Source organism: Elgaria multicarinata, chromosome 16 (assembly GCF_023053635.1).
Source record: "Elgaria multicarinata webbii isolate HBS135686 ecotype San Diego chromosome 16, rElgMul1.1.pri, whole genome shotgun sequence".
NCBI classification, from domain to species: domain Eukaryota; kingdom Metazoa; phylum Chordata; class Lepidosauria; order Squamata; family Anguidae; genus Elgaria; species Elgaria multicarinata.
This window is the reverse complement of record NC_086186.1, coordinates 22,834,430-22,848,753: the sequence shown is the minus strand read 5'-3', so window position 1 is coordinate 22,848,753 and position 14,324 is coordinate 22,834,430. Positions and strand designations below refer to the sequence as shown.

The following is a 14,324-nucleotide window of genomic DNA, read 5'->3' as shown; positions in this document are numbered from 1 at the left end:
TCTGGAGCTGTATTTTATATCAGGTCCTTTCTATAGGTAATAGGAGTTTAAACCATCACCTGAGACCTTTGGAAAACCGATTAAGAAAGGAACATCATGTCACAGAAAAAAATATCACATTTTCAACCAGTTTAAGGTTACATTGTGTTTCGTTATCTCAAAATGAAATAACCCCAATATTTAGCTTTAATATGGAGAACATGTGTCATAAACCATGGGGAAAGCACTGATCACATAACTAGTGTATTTTTCAAAAAGCAAATCAGGTTAGGCCAGGGCCACTTTGCATGTTATAAGAGATAGTGTGGTACAGTGGTTAGAGAGTGCACTCAGTCTGATGCAGTAGTTAGGGTGCTGGACTGAGACTTGGGACATCTGAGTCCCCACTTGGCCATGAAGCTCACTGGATGATTTTGGGCCAGTCACTGACTCCCCACCTGTCCTACCACACAGGGTTGTCGTGAGGATGAAATGGAGAGGAGGAAGATTATGTAAGCTGCCTCCTTGCAAGGGGGGAAAGGTGTTTTAAAAATATTATAATAAAATAATTTAAGAGCTTCTCTGTCCATTAAGGATTGCAACTGTTTCAAAAATTTCTGTCATCCACAAATCTATAAATAAATCTCCGCTCTCCACTCCCCCACCCACAATATACATGCACACATAACTATGGTTTGTACCTCAAAGTTTCACCGCTACAAGCTACGACTCAATCAATATATTTCCAGGCGAGGCTTTCCACCATATTCGGTCGTTCCTTGATTTTCCTTTTTGTAGAGCCTTTAAACATATTTCCCCAATATAACATCCCAGTATAATCACTAAAGACTGCTTGATTCACACTTGCCGTGCAAATATTTTCAGACGTACATCACAAGGAAATCTAGGCAAAGCCGCTCAGAAAAATGTTTGCTAGTCTTTTCAAAACGCTTTCGGCTTCCCTCGAAATTCTTGAGATTCTTGTCTAAAGCGGAATCCAAAATCTCAGTGGCATCTCTACAAATGAAGCACCCGTTCACTGTGATAGCATGAAAAGCACGTCCTCACACATGGTTTCAGCTACTGTCCCGGATCGCTTAGCTTATGCCTGGATGAAATTAGTCAGCCTAATGCTGGAAGTGAAGGTGTCGTAGAAAACCCTGGGCAACTCCTTCCTTCTGCTCGCGCTGATGGGTGCCACTCTAATTAGGCCTTTGATTCTCATAAGAATCCATGGAAAGCTGCTATGAGATCATTTGGTGCATCATCAGATGAGCGTTTTATCGCATGCCTGTTACTGGCCACTCACGGTTTTTCGCAGGTCCTTTTGACAACGCCACGCGCCTTCCCCCCCCCTTCTGCTCTTTCTGGTCTTTTTCCCATGACAAAATAAGCCCCCCGTAAATCCGATTTCTTTATGAGGCAAAACTTGCCACCATTTCCTGCTGTGTGAAGAAAAAGCAGCATGATAAAAATGCCCACCGAAGGGGTCACGTGGTAGTTGCTGCTTCCTCTTTCTTCCCCAGGTAAAGAAAGAGGAACCTGTCATCGCTATTGTGGGACAGCAGCAGGAGGCCAAAGTGACGGTAGGGAAATGTGATTTCCCCCTCCTCATCTGATGATGCTCCTGGTCCCATAACGTGTCAAAAGGAATAGACACTGTTGTGTGTCAATAGCCAATTAAGGTTTTCCCACCCTCTTATTTCTAAACTCCTTCTGTACACACACAAAGATGCCAATCCAAACAAGACATGAGTCAGGTCATTAACACACTAAGGGCCTGTTCAGAAGACACCTTAAACCATGTCTCTAACCATGCAGGTTAAGCCAGAAAGCCAGGCCGTGTTCAGAAGACACCTTAAACCATGGCTTTAACCATGGTGAATAAGTTTATTCACCATGGTTAAAGTCATGGTTTAAGGTGTCTTCTGAACACGACCTGGCTTTCTGGCTTAACCACCATGGTTAAAGGCATGGTTTAACGTGTCTTCTGAATGGGGCCACAGGGTGCAATGCTATGTGTGTTTAGACAGAGAGAAAAGTCCTAAAACTCCTGACCTTCCCCAGCCTGTTGGAATGTGGGGACATTTTTTTCTGTCTAAACACACATAGGATTGCACCTTACGGCTATCAGAAGCCATGGCTTCGCATCTTTCTTGCAGCAAAGAGAACGAAAAACAATCATGATTGTTTTCTTTTAATAACATTAGGAAATGACCTAAGGGCAACCCATGAGTAATTTTCAGGCTTACTAAGCTGGCCAGGACATACTTAGTAAGGGAACACAGCAACTGACACACTAATTCAAAGTCTGTGATAAGGATGTGTGGAACATCTCACCCCACCAAAATGTTGTTCATCATTTTTTAAAAAAACTACTTCAGGTGTTTGTCCAAAGGAGGAACTTCCCAATTTCACCCTGAAATTCCACTTTCAGCCAAACTGGATAGCAATTCTAGTCTTATACCTGGGCAATGTTTACTCGCCGTATCGCACAGGCTTCTCTCAGCATTCCTGACCTCCGGCCTTGCTAGTTAGGGCTGATAGGATTTGAAGTCTAAAACATCTGGACAGCACCACATTTGGGAAGTGTGGTACAGAGAGTTACATAGGCTTACTGCTTCCGATTGTGGAGGGAAATATATAGCCATCAAGTAGCCATTGATAGCCTTCTCCTCCATCAATTTGTCCAATTGCTTTTTAAAGCCATCCAAGTTGGTGTCCATCACTATATCCCATGGTAGCAAATTCCACAGTTTAATTCTGCGCTGTGTGAAGAAGTCCTTCCTTTTGTCCGTCCTGAATCTCCCACCAATCAGCTTCATGGCTGACCCTGGGTTCCAGTATTATGAGAGGAGAAAAATGTCTCCCTATCCACATTCGTCATACTATGCATAATTTTATACACCTCGATCACGTCACCCCTTACTCTTTTTTCCAAGCTAAAGTGTCCCAGACATTGTCACCTTACATCACAGGGGAGTTGCTCCAGTCTCTTGAAGATTTTAGTTGCCCCTTTCTAAACTCTACAGTAATCTTTCTTAGGTGTGGTGATCAGAACTACCATATACGTAGTATTCCAAGTGTGGTCACACCACAGATTTGTATAAGGGAAGTATGAACTTGGTAATTTTATTTTCCTTTCCTAATTATGCCTAACATGGAATTTGCCTTTTTCACAACAGCTGCTGCCCACCACAACCTCAAGATCTCTTCTTTGTTCCGTCACTGCTAGCTCAAATCCCATGAGCGTATATGTGAAGTTGTGAGATATATATATATATTGCTCCAATGTGCATCACTTTACAGTTGCTTACTTTGAACCACATTGGCCATTTTGATGCCCATCGTCTCATTTTGGAGAGACCCTTGTCTTGTCTTCCAGTAACCCTGGACCTAGGTACCCATTAAGTGACACCTGTATAGTGAGCGTGGGCACCAGGCACACGGCTACGTCTTGCACCTTTGCAGTGTTTGCAGGCGAATGTACTCGCTCAACAAAGTGCACCAAAATCGGCAGGACTTGCAGGCATGGACCTGAGCAAACTCGCTGTACACACGCTTTGCAGGTATGAAGTCCTGGGTTCAGCCCTCGTATCTTCAGTTTAAAAAGGGTCAGGTAGCAAGTGTTGAGAGAGAGAGATTTGCCTGAGATTCTAGGGAGCCATTACCAGTCAGAACAGACCTTACCGGGTAAATGGACAAATAATCTGTCCTCACATGGTAGAAAGCAGTTTCTTACTGTTGGGAATATTGCAACCTTGTCTGCAAGTTACTGGTAGGGGGCAGTGTTACAGTTAGTGGTTTCATGGGAATTTTGCCCACAGGTAGTATTAGAATTTCTGTTTCCTGTGGTTTTGCCCTTTTGCTGCTCCTCTCTTTCTCTCTCTCTCCCCACCTCTCTCCCTCTCTCTGACTTCCACCATTGCTAAACACACTTGTGTTTGCTCTCTCTCTCCATCCTGTGTAATGGAACACAAAAATTGATTGAAAAGACTTTGTTGTACCTGCGTTGTATATGCAAGATTTGTGAGTAAAGCTGTTTTTCTTTCCTTCACTGAAGAAAGGCATGGTCTCCTTTATTGTGCTAAGATAGCCTGTGTGCAGGTGGGACTAGTAAATGCTCACACTGTTTTGCCTCTTCGTCTGTTTTCTCTGCCAGTTGCCTTTCTAGCAGGCGGCATCGTTACTAAATAATGGCATTGCTTCGGAATACAGTGTGAGGCACAGAAACCTGGCATCGCTTCCCTTCTTCCTGCATCAGAGCAGGGAGTTTGTGTCAGGATATAAACACCACAGAGCAGAATCCGCTTGCTCCTGGAGATCAGGTGATCTTGGAGAGCCAATCCCAGGACTACAGACTCTAGCCTCATCCATCAGCCAGAGAACCAAGGGCCATGGGGAGGCTGCAGACCCTGCCTCTAGGAAGAACATCACAGCAACTGGGAGGCTAACCTAGCTTCTTACATTGGCCAGAGTAGGAACAGCCACAGGGAGCGTGTTTTCACCCTTCCCTGCCAGAAAGTACTCCTATAAGAACATTGACACTAAGAACTGGATTTTGCTTTTTCCTCCTCCTTCCCTATCCCTTCTCCTTTTGTGTCGTGTCTTTTCGATTTTAAGCCTGTGGGCAGGGGCTGATGTCATTTTTCATCTTTGTAAGCTGCCCTGGGAGGTTTTTCTTCTTGGCTCCAGAGCATGTTAGAAAACTACTATAAATAAATAAATGTTAATAGAGTATGGCGTAGTGGTTGGGGTGTTGGACTGGGACTTGAGAGAACTGGGTTCTAGTTCTGCCTTGGTTATGGAAGCTCACTGGATGACTTTGGGCCAGTCATTGACTCTCAGCTTAACCTACCTCACAGGGTTGTTGTTGTTGTGAGGATAAAATGGAGAGGAGGAAGAGGAGGTGGTTAACTGCCTTGGGATCCTTGCAAGGGGGAAAGGGGGTATAAATGTAATCAATCAATGTTAACACTCCATCTCTAGTCCCTTAACAGCCAAAGCCAACTCCAATTACCGTGACCACTGTTGAGCCATGGAGGCTGCTTGTCCACACCCCAATTCCCATGTACCCACCTGCTACCACCCTGCAGCGTTCAGTTGGGCTCTCCTCCGCCTTGCCAGGACGGGCTGATCGGGCAGACCGTTTGCGCCTGACAATGTGCTCCTTCCCATCGAACGAGGTCTCGGAAACGTTCACCGGCTGGATCTGCACCTGTTCCGATCCAATCTGGATGTAGCCCACCTGTCCAGCACAAAAGAAACGCTTTGGATTACATCTACCAAGAGAATCCCAACACTCACGACTGTCAGAAAAACAAAATCCCAGCCGTTAGAGGCGTGATTAAACATGTTGCCTGTGCTCTTGCTGGACTGATCTAAACAGAACAGATGGTTGAGAGCCAGTAGGATGCAGTGGTTAAGACAGTGCGACTGGGATTTGGGAGGCCCGGGATCAGATCCCCCTTTGGACCTATTATTATTATTATTATTATTATTATTATTATTATTATTTATTTATATAGCACCATCAATGTACATGGTGCTGTACAGAGTAAAACAGTAAATAGCAAGACCCTGCCGCATAGGCTTACAATCTAATAAACCTGAAACTGACTTTGAGCCAGTCACCGAATCTTAGCCTAGCCTACCTCACAGGGATGTTGTGAGGATGGAAACGGAGAGCAGTCTCATTTGCGCCGCCGCGGGCTCCTTGGAAGAAACGGTGAGGTATAAACGTAACAAAACAAACAAACTTTCGCTCCGTGACAGGCAACCTGGCACCCTCCAGATGTTTTGGACTACAACTCCTATGAGCCTGAACCAGCATGGCCCATGTTCAGGCATTATGGGAGCTGTAGCCCAAAACATCCCAAGGGCACCAGGTTGTTTATTTCTTTGTGCTGGCTCCAGGTTTTTGATGGCTCTTGGGTAAGACACCCCCAATCACCCCTCCCTCAGTGAGTCCATCTTCTCGCCGCCATGGTCACCCGCTGTTCTTTCTCCCCATTTCTACATCTTGCTTGCTGGACAGGCAGAGAGCCAGGAAGCAAGCAGGCAGGGGCATCTGCTGCTCCTTCCTTCTCATGCCACCTTTGGCTGGCCGGAGCAAGAGGCAGGTGAACAAGAAGGTGGCAGTGGTGAAGAGGAGGAGCAACCGCAGGGCCTTCCATCAGTTGGCCCCTGCTGAGGTGTGGACCCTTGTCAGATTCCTAACCATGCCTGCCCCTGATGCCGGCTCTGCCACTCCTATCTCACACTTACAAGCTTTAGTAATGTTTCAGTGGACCTTCAATACCTGTTTAGGAAGGGGCCTTTTCAGTGGTGGCCCCCCAATTATGGAATGATCTCCCCGACAAAGCTTGCCTGACACCAACATTATCTTTTCAGCGCCAGGTCAAGACCTTTCTCTTCTCTCAGCCATTTAACAGCATTTAACAACATATGCTAAATTTGTTTTTTAATGGACCCCAGAACTGTTGTTGTTTAAACTGTTTTATACTGTTTTTTTTAAATATTTTTGATGGTTTTAAATTTTGTATACTTTTTTTTTAATGTTTACTGTTTTAAACTTTTGTAAACCGCCCAGAGAGCTTCGGCTATAGGGCGGTATATAAATTTAATAATTAATAAATAAAAGAAATATGCCAATGTTTCAAAGGGGGTTCATTCCTCTCGTTTTTCTGTACAACTGTATGCAAACCCATCAGATGGCTACAAATTGAGAGCAAAGGCAAAAATTTCAAAACAGGGTGGTGTGTGTGAGTGTTTGGGTGGGTGTATATTTATTTTTTCTTTCTTTTTTAACAACTGAGTCCTATGCCAGCCAGGCAGCCACCCAAATAAATTCTCTGCACATACATATGAATGCTGGGATGGCAAACAGCTGACTGCATTAAAGTGATTTACAATCTACATTACATATGTGTTATAAATTACACAGACCCCCCACATGCAACACGCCAGGCTTTGTTTTCGTTTACACCCAGGCAGTTTCGGTAACATAATTTAGTTGCACAGAAGATTACAGACTAAAATTCAGTGGAGGCTGGTGGTTCCCATGTCAGTGGCATGGTAAATCTGCATCTTGGATAGCTCTTTTAGAGTTCTGACGAAAACCCAGAGAGGATTCACCACCATCACAACTAAAATTAAGAGACCCTCTCTCATTTCTATTTAATTAACATTTTTTGGGTAGGAAATAATTAGAATTTCTAAATTTAACTGTTGGAAGTACCCTTGGTAAACCTGATTGGCCTGTCATTTACATTCTAAAGTGCTTTGGTACTCCAGGAATAAATGCACCCATCTAATCCAGGCCCAATCTCAATTTTGTAAGTTGCTGAAGAATAAAACTCTCATTGGGAAGACTGGCTTGTCACAATAAATAAAGTACTTGCCACACCTTGAGCAATATATTGCATACAATATATTGTTGTAATCCTTACAACAACCCTGCAAGGTAGGTCAGTATTAGCATCCTACTGCAGGTGGGGAGCTGAGGCTGAGAGAGGGAGCAGTTTGCCTAAGGCAACCTCTTGGTTCTTTAAGTCTACTGCAAGCAGCAATGGGAGAACCTTAAAGTTTATAAACCATAACTATGTCAAGGGGAGACAAATGCTCACTAGCTGCCTATCAGGTAGTCAGTGTTGCGGGCTAGCAGGATCCACCAAAGCAGGGCCAGGTATAGCAAAGGATGTTGCAGAAATCTGAAACAGAATCAAATGCATTTGGATTTCTATGGGTCTAACCTGAGATTTGACAGGGGATCAGCTTTTCCCAAGTCACATGGATTCCGCAAACTTACAGCCTGATTTGTTTTGTTTACTTTCCAGAAATTTATACAAATTGAATCATAGAAAAATACATAATAAAAATGCCCAAAATGTATTTCTCCCATTGGGGGATTTGCCCATTTTTGTAGGCATGGATGAGACAGCCCAGGCTTGTTTTCTCTACCTAGCAGGAACACCTTTGGTGATTTTGTTGTTTTTATTAAATAAACCCTCTCTCCTCCACCCCTGATCCATCCACCACTCATTTTCCTTTAAGAAGTTAGTTTTAACTATTTAGCAAAAGGTCTGTAAATCTGGTATGAAAAAGTCAAATAGATGCAGCAGCTGAAAGTGCATCAGCCATTTATTTACTTTTGGACCAAATATACATCAGGATGGGCAGCGGGGAGCCAGTATCATCATCCCCTCACCTGAAGGCCAAAGAAATTTAAACACATTTAAAAGGAGCTGTGCACAGGTCCTCTGGAAGGGGTACATTGAAACCGCCTTCATCCATAGCCTCACCAATAAGTGCAGGCAGCTTTTATTTGTAACGGAGACAAACATTGCACCGAGGCAAAGCAAGCATATAGACTTCCAAATCAGGACAAGGAATTGCACTTTCTTCCCTCCCTTTCTGGCTTTAAATTACAAAAACGTCCCAAGTCTCCCCTTTTTAAGTACTGGCCTTTGGGTTGCCAACTGTTCCCAGTTTTCCTTCACAGGAGCTTGTCCAAGCAGCTGGTTGAGTTCTTCAAGTGCCTCGGAGAAAAATGCTAACCCCCGGGCTTGAATATGCCTGAGGCCTTCCTGGGGTTGCCAGCTGGGAGTTTCCCAGTTTCCCAGCAAAGGAAGCCTTGGGAGCAGCTCCAGCACCCACCTTGGCAGAGAGGGCCTGTTGGCTTTCTTACACACACACCTGCCTCCTTCCTCTTCTTCTGCTCATCCCCCCAGCTTTGTAGCAGCACCTCAATGAGACCCAGCTGTTGCTGCTCAGGCTTCATTCTCACACAGCTGGGCTGGGATGCCCTTATCAGCTCTAGCCGTTCTCAAACAGGGCTCCCTTTTAATTCTATGCTTGTTGCCTCTCTGCCTGGGAGTCTTCAGCCACGGAAGGAATATGACTTGGCCCTGTGAGCCCTGGCAGGCTGTTACAGGAGCCCTTGAGGAATGCCTGTTTCGCATTTGCTAGGCAATCCTTTTTTCTTGCAGTCTGTGACACAGGGAGGTGTGATGGCGAATATTACAGAGACCTGGCTGAATGAGGTACCTTGGATTGCATTTGATCAGACGAGGTACCTTCTATGGCAGATCTGAACAGCTGTGACACAGCAAGCCAAAATACAGCCCACTCTGGTCTCGGTAGGTCTCCTTTTTCTGCTTCCCAGTTGGGAATGGAAAACCAAAGGGGAGTCAGCGAATTATTTAGGGCTGCTCTAGAGGATCAGAAGAGGACCAGTCTCTGAGAGCTCCTTCACAGTGAATTAGAGGTAACTCAACTGCCCCCAAATGCATTGCGGTACTTTGGGTGGTTGTTTCTTTCCACTGCCAGCAGATGGCGCTATTGTATAATTAACTCACCTGTAAGAAATTTCTTTGTTAAAGGGCTCCCATGAGGGCAGCATGCAAATATAGAGTTTAGTTGCCCAGGTATGCTCCACGGAACACCTGCCTGTAGCTCTACAACCACTGAATATCTATTATTATTATTTATTTATTTATTTATTTATTTATATAGCACCATCAATGTATATGGTGTAAATAGATGTAGGCTTTGGCCTAGCTCTTCCAGTGGTTGTAAACCAAGGTCAGGACTATACTGCTTCATACTTTAGGCAGGGTGTTCCTGTGCCTGAATGCTTCCTCCATACAAAATGATTCCTTGGACTTAGAGAACTAGCATCTCAGGAAGGCCAGACTAGAACTGCTCCCCTGACAAGCATCCCTCAGCAAGTGCGTTCACAAAAAGTAATGAGGGTTTTTTTTAGCATATTTTTTTACAAATGAACAATAAGTTCAGAGGAGGGGAAAACTATCAGAGGAGCCCTACTTCATAACCTAGCTAGTGGAATGCACCTCAAACTCTAGTGTCTCAATACTTCCTGGTTCCCCTACTGCCCATATTATTAAGGCAGTCTCCCTGTCGAACATCTGGATTGGTCTTCCCAGCGCCAGCAGCTGGGCATAGTTAGAATATCTTGTTCTTTGCTCCTCCATCCCATGTGTCTGATAGTGCTTTTGCAGGATATGTCGTTCTTCCCACAATCTGTTCTCTGCCAACAGTGAACAAGGCTGGAAAGAGACCCGTGATGGGAGATGGCCTGTGTTCCTATCTATTGTGGTTAGTTTATTGCCTAGTCCACGGTATTTTACTTATGTATGGCGTACAGATGTCATAAATGTAACTGCTGCTCACAAACAACCCGCATTTTTGTTCTCCCACAGATGGGATTTGCATTAAAACGTACACCAATTCTTTGGAGATAGAGGACTGCCAAGCAATCACAGCGGCGCTATTTCGAAGTCAAGGAACAGGCGAGCGCCAGTGTCCTTGCAGGCATGGGGAAATGCCCTTCAGGGTCACAGTTCAGTGCTAGGTTGTATGCTTTGCATGTCCCTGGTGTCACCGGTTAACATGACCGCAGGAAGCAGGGCTAGGGTAGACCCTGGAGCAGGGGATGACAACTTTTAGCCCACGGAGCTCTGTGCCTCTCTCTGCACTGGCCGCCTATTCGCTACCGGGCCAGGTTGAAGGTTCTTGTACTTGTGTACAAAGCCCTAAACAACTTGGGACCAGGATACCTGAGAGAGCACCTTCTCCCCTACCAACCTCCCTGGTCACTGAGGTCATCCCAGGGTCTGCTCCTGGTGGTCCCACATAGATCCATCCTCCGACTGGAGTCCACCAGGGGAAGAGCCTTCAGCGTTGTGGCTCCCCTCCTGTGGAATTCCCTGCCTCTGGAGTTCAGGCACCAACTTTGTACTCTTTTTGGCACCTCCTAAAAACATCATTATTCCAGGAAGCCTTTCCTTAATGTCCAGCCAGGCATGTATCTGCTTCTTTTAAGATCTGTTTTAAGTGTTTTATTCTGTTTTTATTTTTGTTTTATCTTGTACACCGCTCTGAAATTTTCAATGGGGAGCGGTATATAAATACTGTAAATAAATAAATAAAAACAAAAAGTAGATTGGGCCAGATTACGTCACAAGTAGCAGCAGGGCTTCAGATGTCATCCAGCCCACCAGCGTGGTCCAGGGGGCCAGTTCAGCCCCCAAACCTAAAGCAACCCTCCCCCACTTCCCCAGAGGTCTACTGGCAGTCCGAGTTGACATTCTCCATCTGACTCAATGAGTTGGTTTCATGCGTAAGGGCAATTCCTGGTTCTTTAACCCAGGCATTGCCATGGCCAAGCGGGAACAAGCTAGCTTTGGCTATTGGACACTAGAAATATATTAATAGCGTGCTGCCTTCCACACGCTCATCACTTTTGGTTTCAATCACGTATTGTAACATCCGAACCCAAGAACTCTGGGTTGTACAGGGCTTAAACAACCCAGAGTTAACCCAATAATCACCCATGGGTTGCTGCTTGGAAGCGACGTAACACAATTACATGCGAAGGGGATCAATATAAGGCAGCTTTGTGTGTTTTGTATGATGAAAAAAATATCTCAGAAGGAGCAATGCTGAACATCTTTCATTCCGAAGGCCAAATTCAGTTTCAGAGAAGCACTTGGGGACTGCATTCCAGTGGTGAACAGAGCTAGTGGTTTTGGTATTTTGCCGACACTCCTTTTGCCTTTGACCAAAATGAGTCCAGGCCAAAGGCGTGTCGGCAAAATACCCCAAACACCAGAAGGCTACAGGGAAGCTACAGCTGGCTATAAACATTGGCAAGGTTGTCAGGCGGTTGGCTTGCGGATTTCATTTTGGGGCCCTCTACGTTTCTTCCCATAATTGAAGCATTGATGGCACTCTTCCTAAGAGAGCCCTAGGACCAGAAAGGATGGGTGCGAAGGAAAGCCAATGGCGACAGACTTCCTGCTCATGGAGCGTGGAAGAGAGGCACTATGGTTTCAATTTGCCCCAGGAAATACCGCCTCTCCCCCTAATCAATTTCAACAGCACTTTTGACTGGTCAAATAACATCACATACCATCAACTCAAACCTGGTCTATAGCCGTGCAGCAGAATGGGATGGTAAAATAGACCACCCCACTTCAAGCTGAAAGGGTGACAGTTTTTAAATCCTCTCCTAAATTAAAAACCAACCCCCTGCAAGAAGAAAATTAGCAAAGCGAATGCGATAAAATCTTCCTCCCTGATACAATATGCTGGGCTTTGTTTGGCTTTTTATTTTTACACATAGAAGATTCAAAAACAGTATCCACTCCACTTGCATCCTGAAGAGGTAGAGTCCTCTCTACTGCCTCATTCAGCTGCATGAAAGCCAGACCCCAGTCATAATTACATCCACCCTGTAAGGTAGACCAGCGCAATTTTCCAGCAAAGCCGAGAGGAAAAAGAGATGTGCGTTGCTGGGAAATCTGGCCCTTTTGAGCCCTTTTTTGGGGGGCTCGCTGTATTCCCACAGCACCCACAGCTCACCTTGCATTTGTGAGCTGAGCTGCGTTTCCCCCCAAAAAAATCTGGGAACACTTTTCGTTTGCTTGTTTTTTTAAATTTCTTTAAGTAGAAATTTGAGCAAATTGCAGCCGCCATTTCCGTAGTGCACACGAATTGCCACTGTTATTTGTGTAAATTATGAAATTATGGCCAAAATTTGCATCTATTTCTATTTATGAAAATTAAAAACTTTGAAAAATACATGATCTGGACCATCTCACTGAAGGTTGCGTCGGACCAGCTCACGAGGGAGTGAGCCGAAGTCTGGGCTAGACCCAGTCCAGCCCACCAAACAGATTCCTATACGATATCCCTAGGAGGGAAGGGATAGGGTTAGTGGCTAAAGTGTCAGACTGGGAGTCGGGAGATCCGGGTTCTAGTCCCCACTCAGCCATGGAAACCCACTGGGTGACTTTGGGCCAGTCACAGACTCTCAGCCGAACCCACCTCACAGGGTGGTTGTTGAGAGGACAAAGTGGAGAGGAGGAGGATTATGTATGCCGCCTTGGGTTCCTTGCAGGAAAAAAGGCAGGATATAAATGCAATAATAATAATAGCTGAAGCTCAAAGGGAGTAGAATGCCTGAACCCATCCCAATGTGCTGATCCTGGAGGAGAAGGCTATCAGTGGCTGCTAGTCCTGATGGCTATGTGATGGCCAGTATCAGAGGCCGTAAGCGTATTTACACCAACTGCTGGGGAACATGGGCGGGAGGGTGCTGTTGCACCCGAGTCCTGCTTGTGAGTTCCTCCTCAGCAGCTGGATAGCCACTGTGTGAACAGAGTGCTGAATTAGATGGACCCTTGGTCTGATCCAACAGGGCTCTTGTGTTCTAATCATCATCATAATCTCTTTTTTCACTTCTGACAGTTTTTCTAAATGAATATGACGGGCTTTGCTAAGGCAGGATCTACACTACTGGTTTAAAGTGCTTTAAAGCTCTTTATAACAGTTTTGACAACCGTTGGGGCCCAGGACACACTCCATATACAGTTGTCAAAAAATCTGTACAGCACCATGTACATTGACGGTGCTATATAAATAAATAATAATAATGTTATAAAGAGCTTTAAAGCGCTTGTTGTCATGTTGTCTTTTACTGATTCAGGAATTTCCTGACTATTGAACATGTTTTAAGTATGACTGCTTCCTGGATGTTGCTATGGATGTAGTTTGGTAGGCCCAGTTTCTGCCGGTTTTCCATATAGTTTTTTGATGTGATGCCTGTGACTGATATGACTAACAGAATAATTGTGTGACCTTCTTTAACTTTGATAAGCCAGCAGTGTATATTTTTTAATCTCTTTTCCCTTTCCTTTTCAACAACAGTTTTGTCACTGGGTATTGCTATTATTATTATTATTATTATTATTATTATTATTATTATTATTATTATTAGAATGTAGCTTAAGCCATCTCACTTTTCCCACTGCTACTCCCAGCAGTGTTACTAATTCCCCGCTCCACCATCATCTTGTCTCAAGCAATAAATGTTGCCTCTGCAAATGAATTCCTGTCTTGTTTTGTTTCTTCAGCTGAGGGTCCTTTCTCCCTGTCTGTGGGTACTCCCCTTTTCAGCTGGCCTAGAAGAGGCAGCTTGAAGAGCTCAGCGATTCATGAATGAGATTAAGAAAACATGCTTTGCGGCTGTCAGCATTTCAGAAGGGGAAACAGCACGATCCCTTTTAAGCCGCAAAGAAACCTTTGGTGGTATTCGGCTTGGCTTCTGACATCAATCACAAAGGCTGTCGGGTTTCCATTACCTGGCTGCAGGTGCTCACCTGAGGCACAGCATATATAATGCCCTCCCTTTCCTTAAGGACAGTTTACACTACAGCTTTCCTAACTACATTCCCCTCTGCTCCTATCCGGAGGGGCGGGTAAAGAGTCTGCGATAAGCAGGGGGAATTCCATTTCCTCAGCTTTCCTATGGAGTCACA

General features: G+C 44.9%; 1 protein-coding gene across 1 annotated transcript in view; it reads right to left on the bottom strand.

Annotated features, from left to right (window-relative positions):
- Positions 1-14,324, bottom strand: part of ADAMTS17 (ADAM metallopeptidase with thrombospondin type 1 motif 17) — a 199,083-nt gene that overhangs the window by 177,882 nt on the left and 6,877 nt on the right. Inside the window, exon 3 of the mRNA XM_063142170.1 lies at positions 5,059-5,227. Coding sequence (XP_062998240.1) covers positions 5,059-5,227 — 169 coding nt within the window. The remainder of the gene's footprint in view (positions 1-5,058; positions 5,228-14,324) is intronic.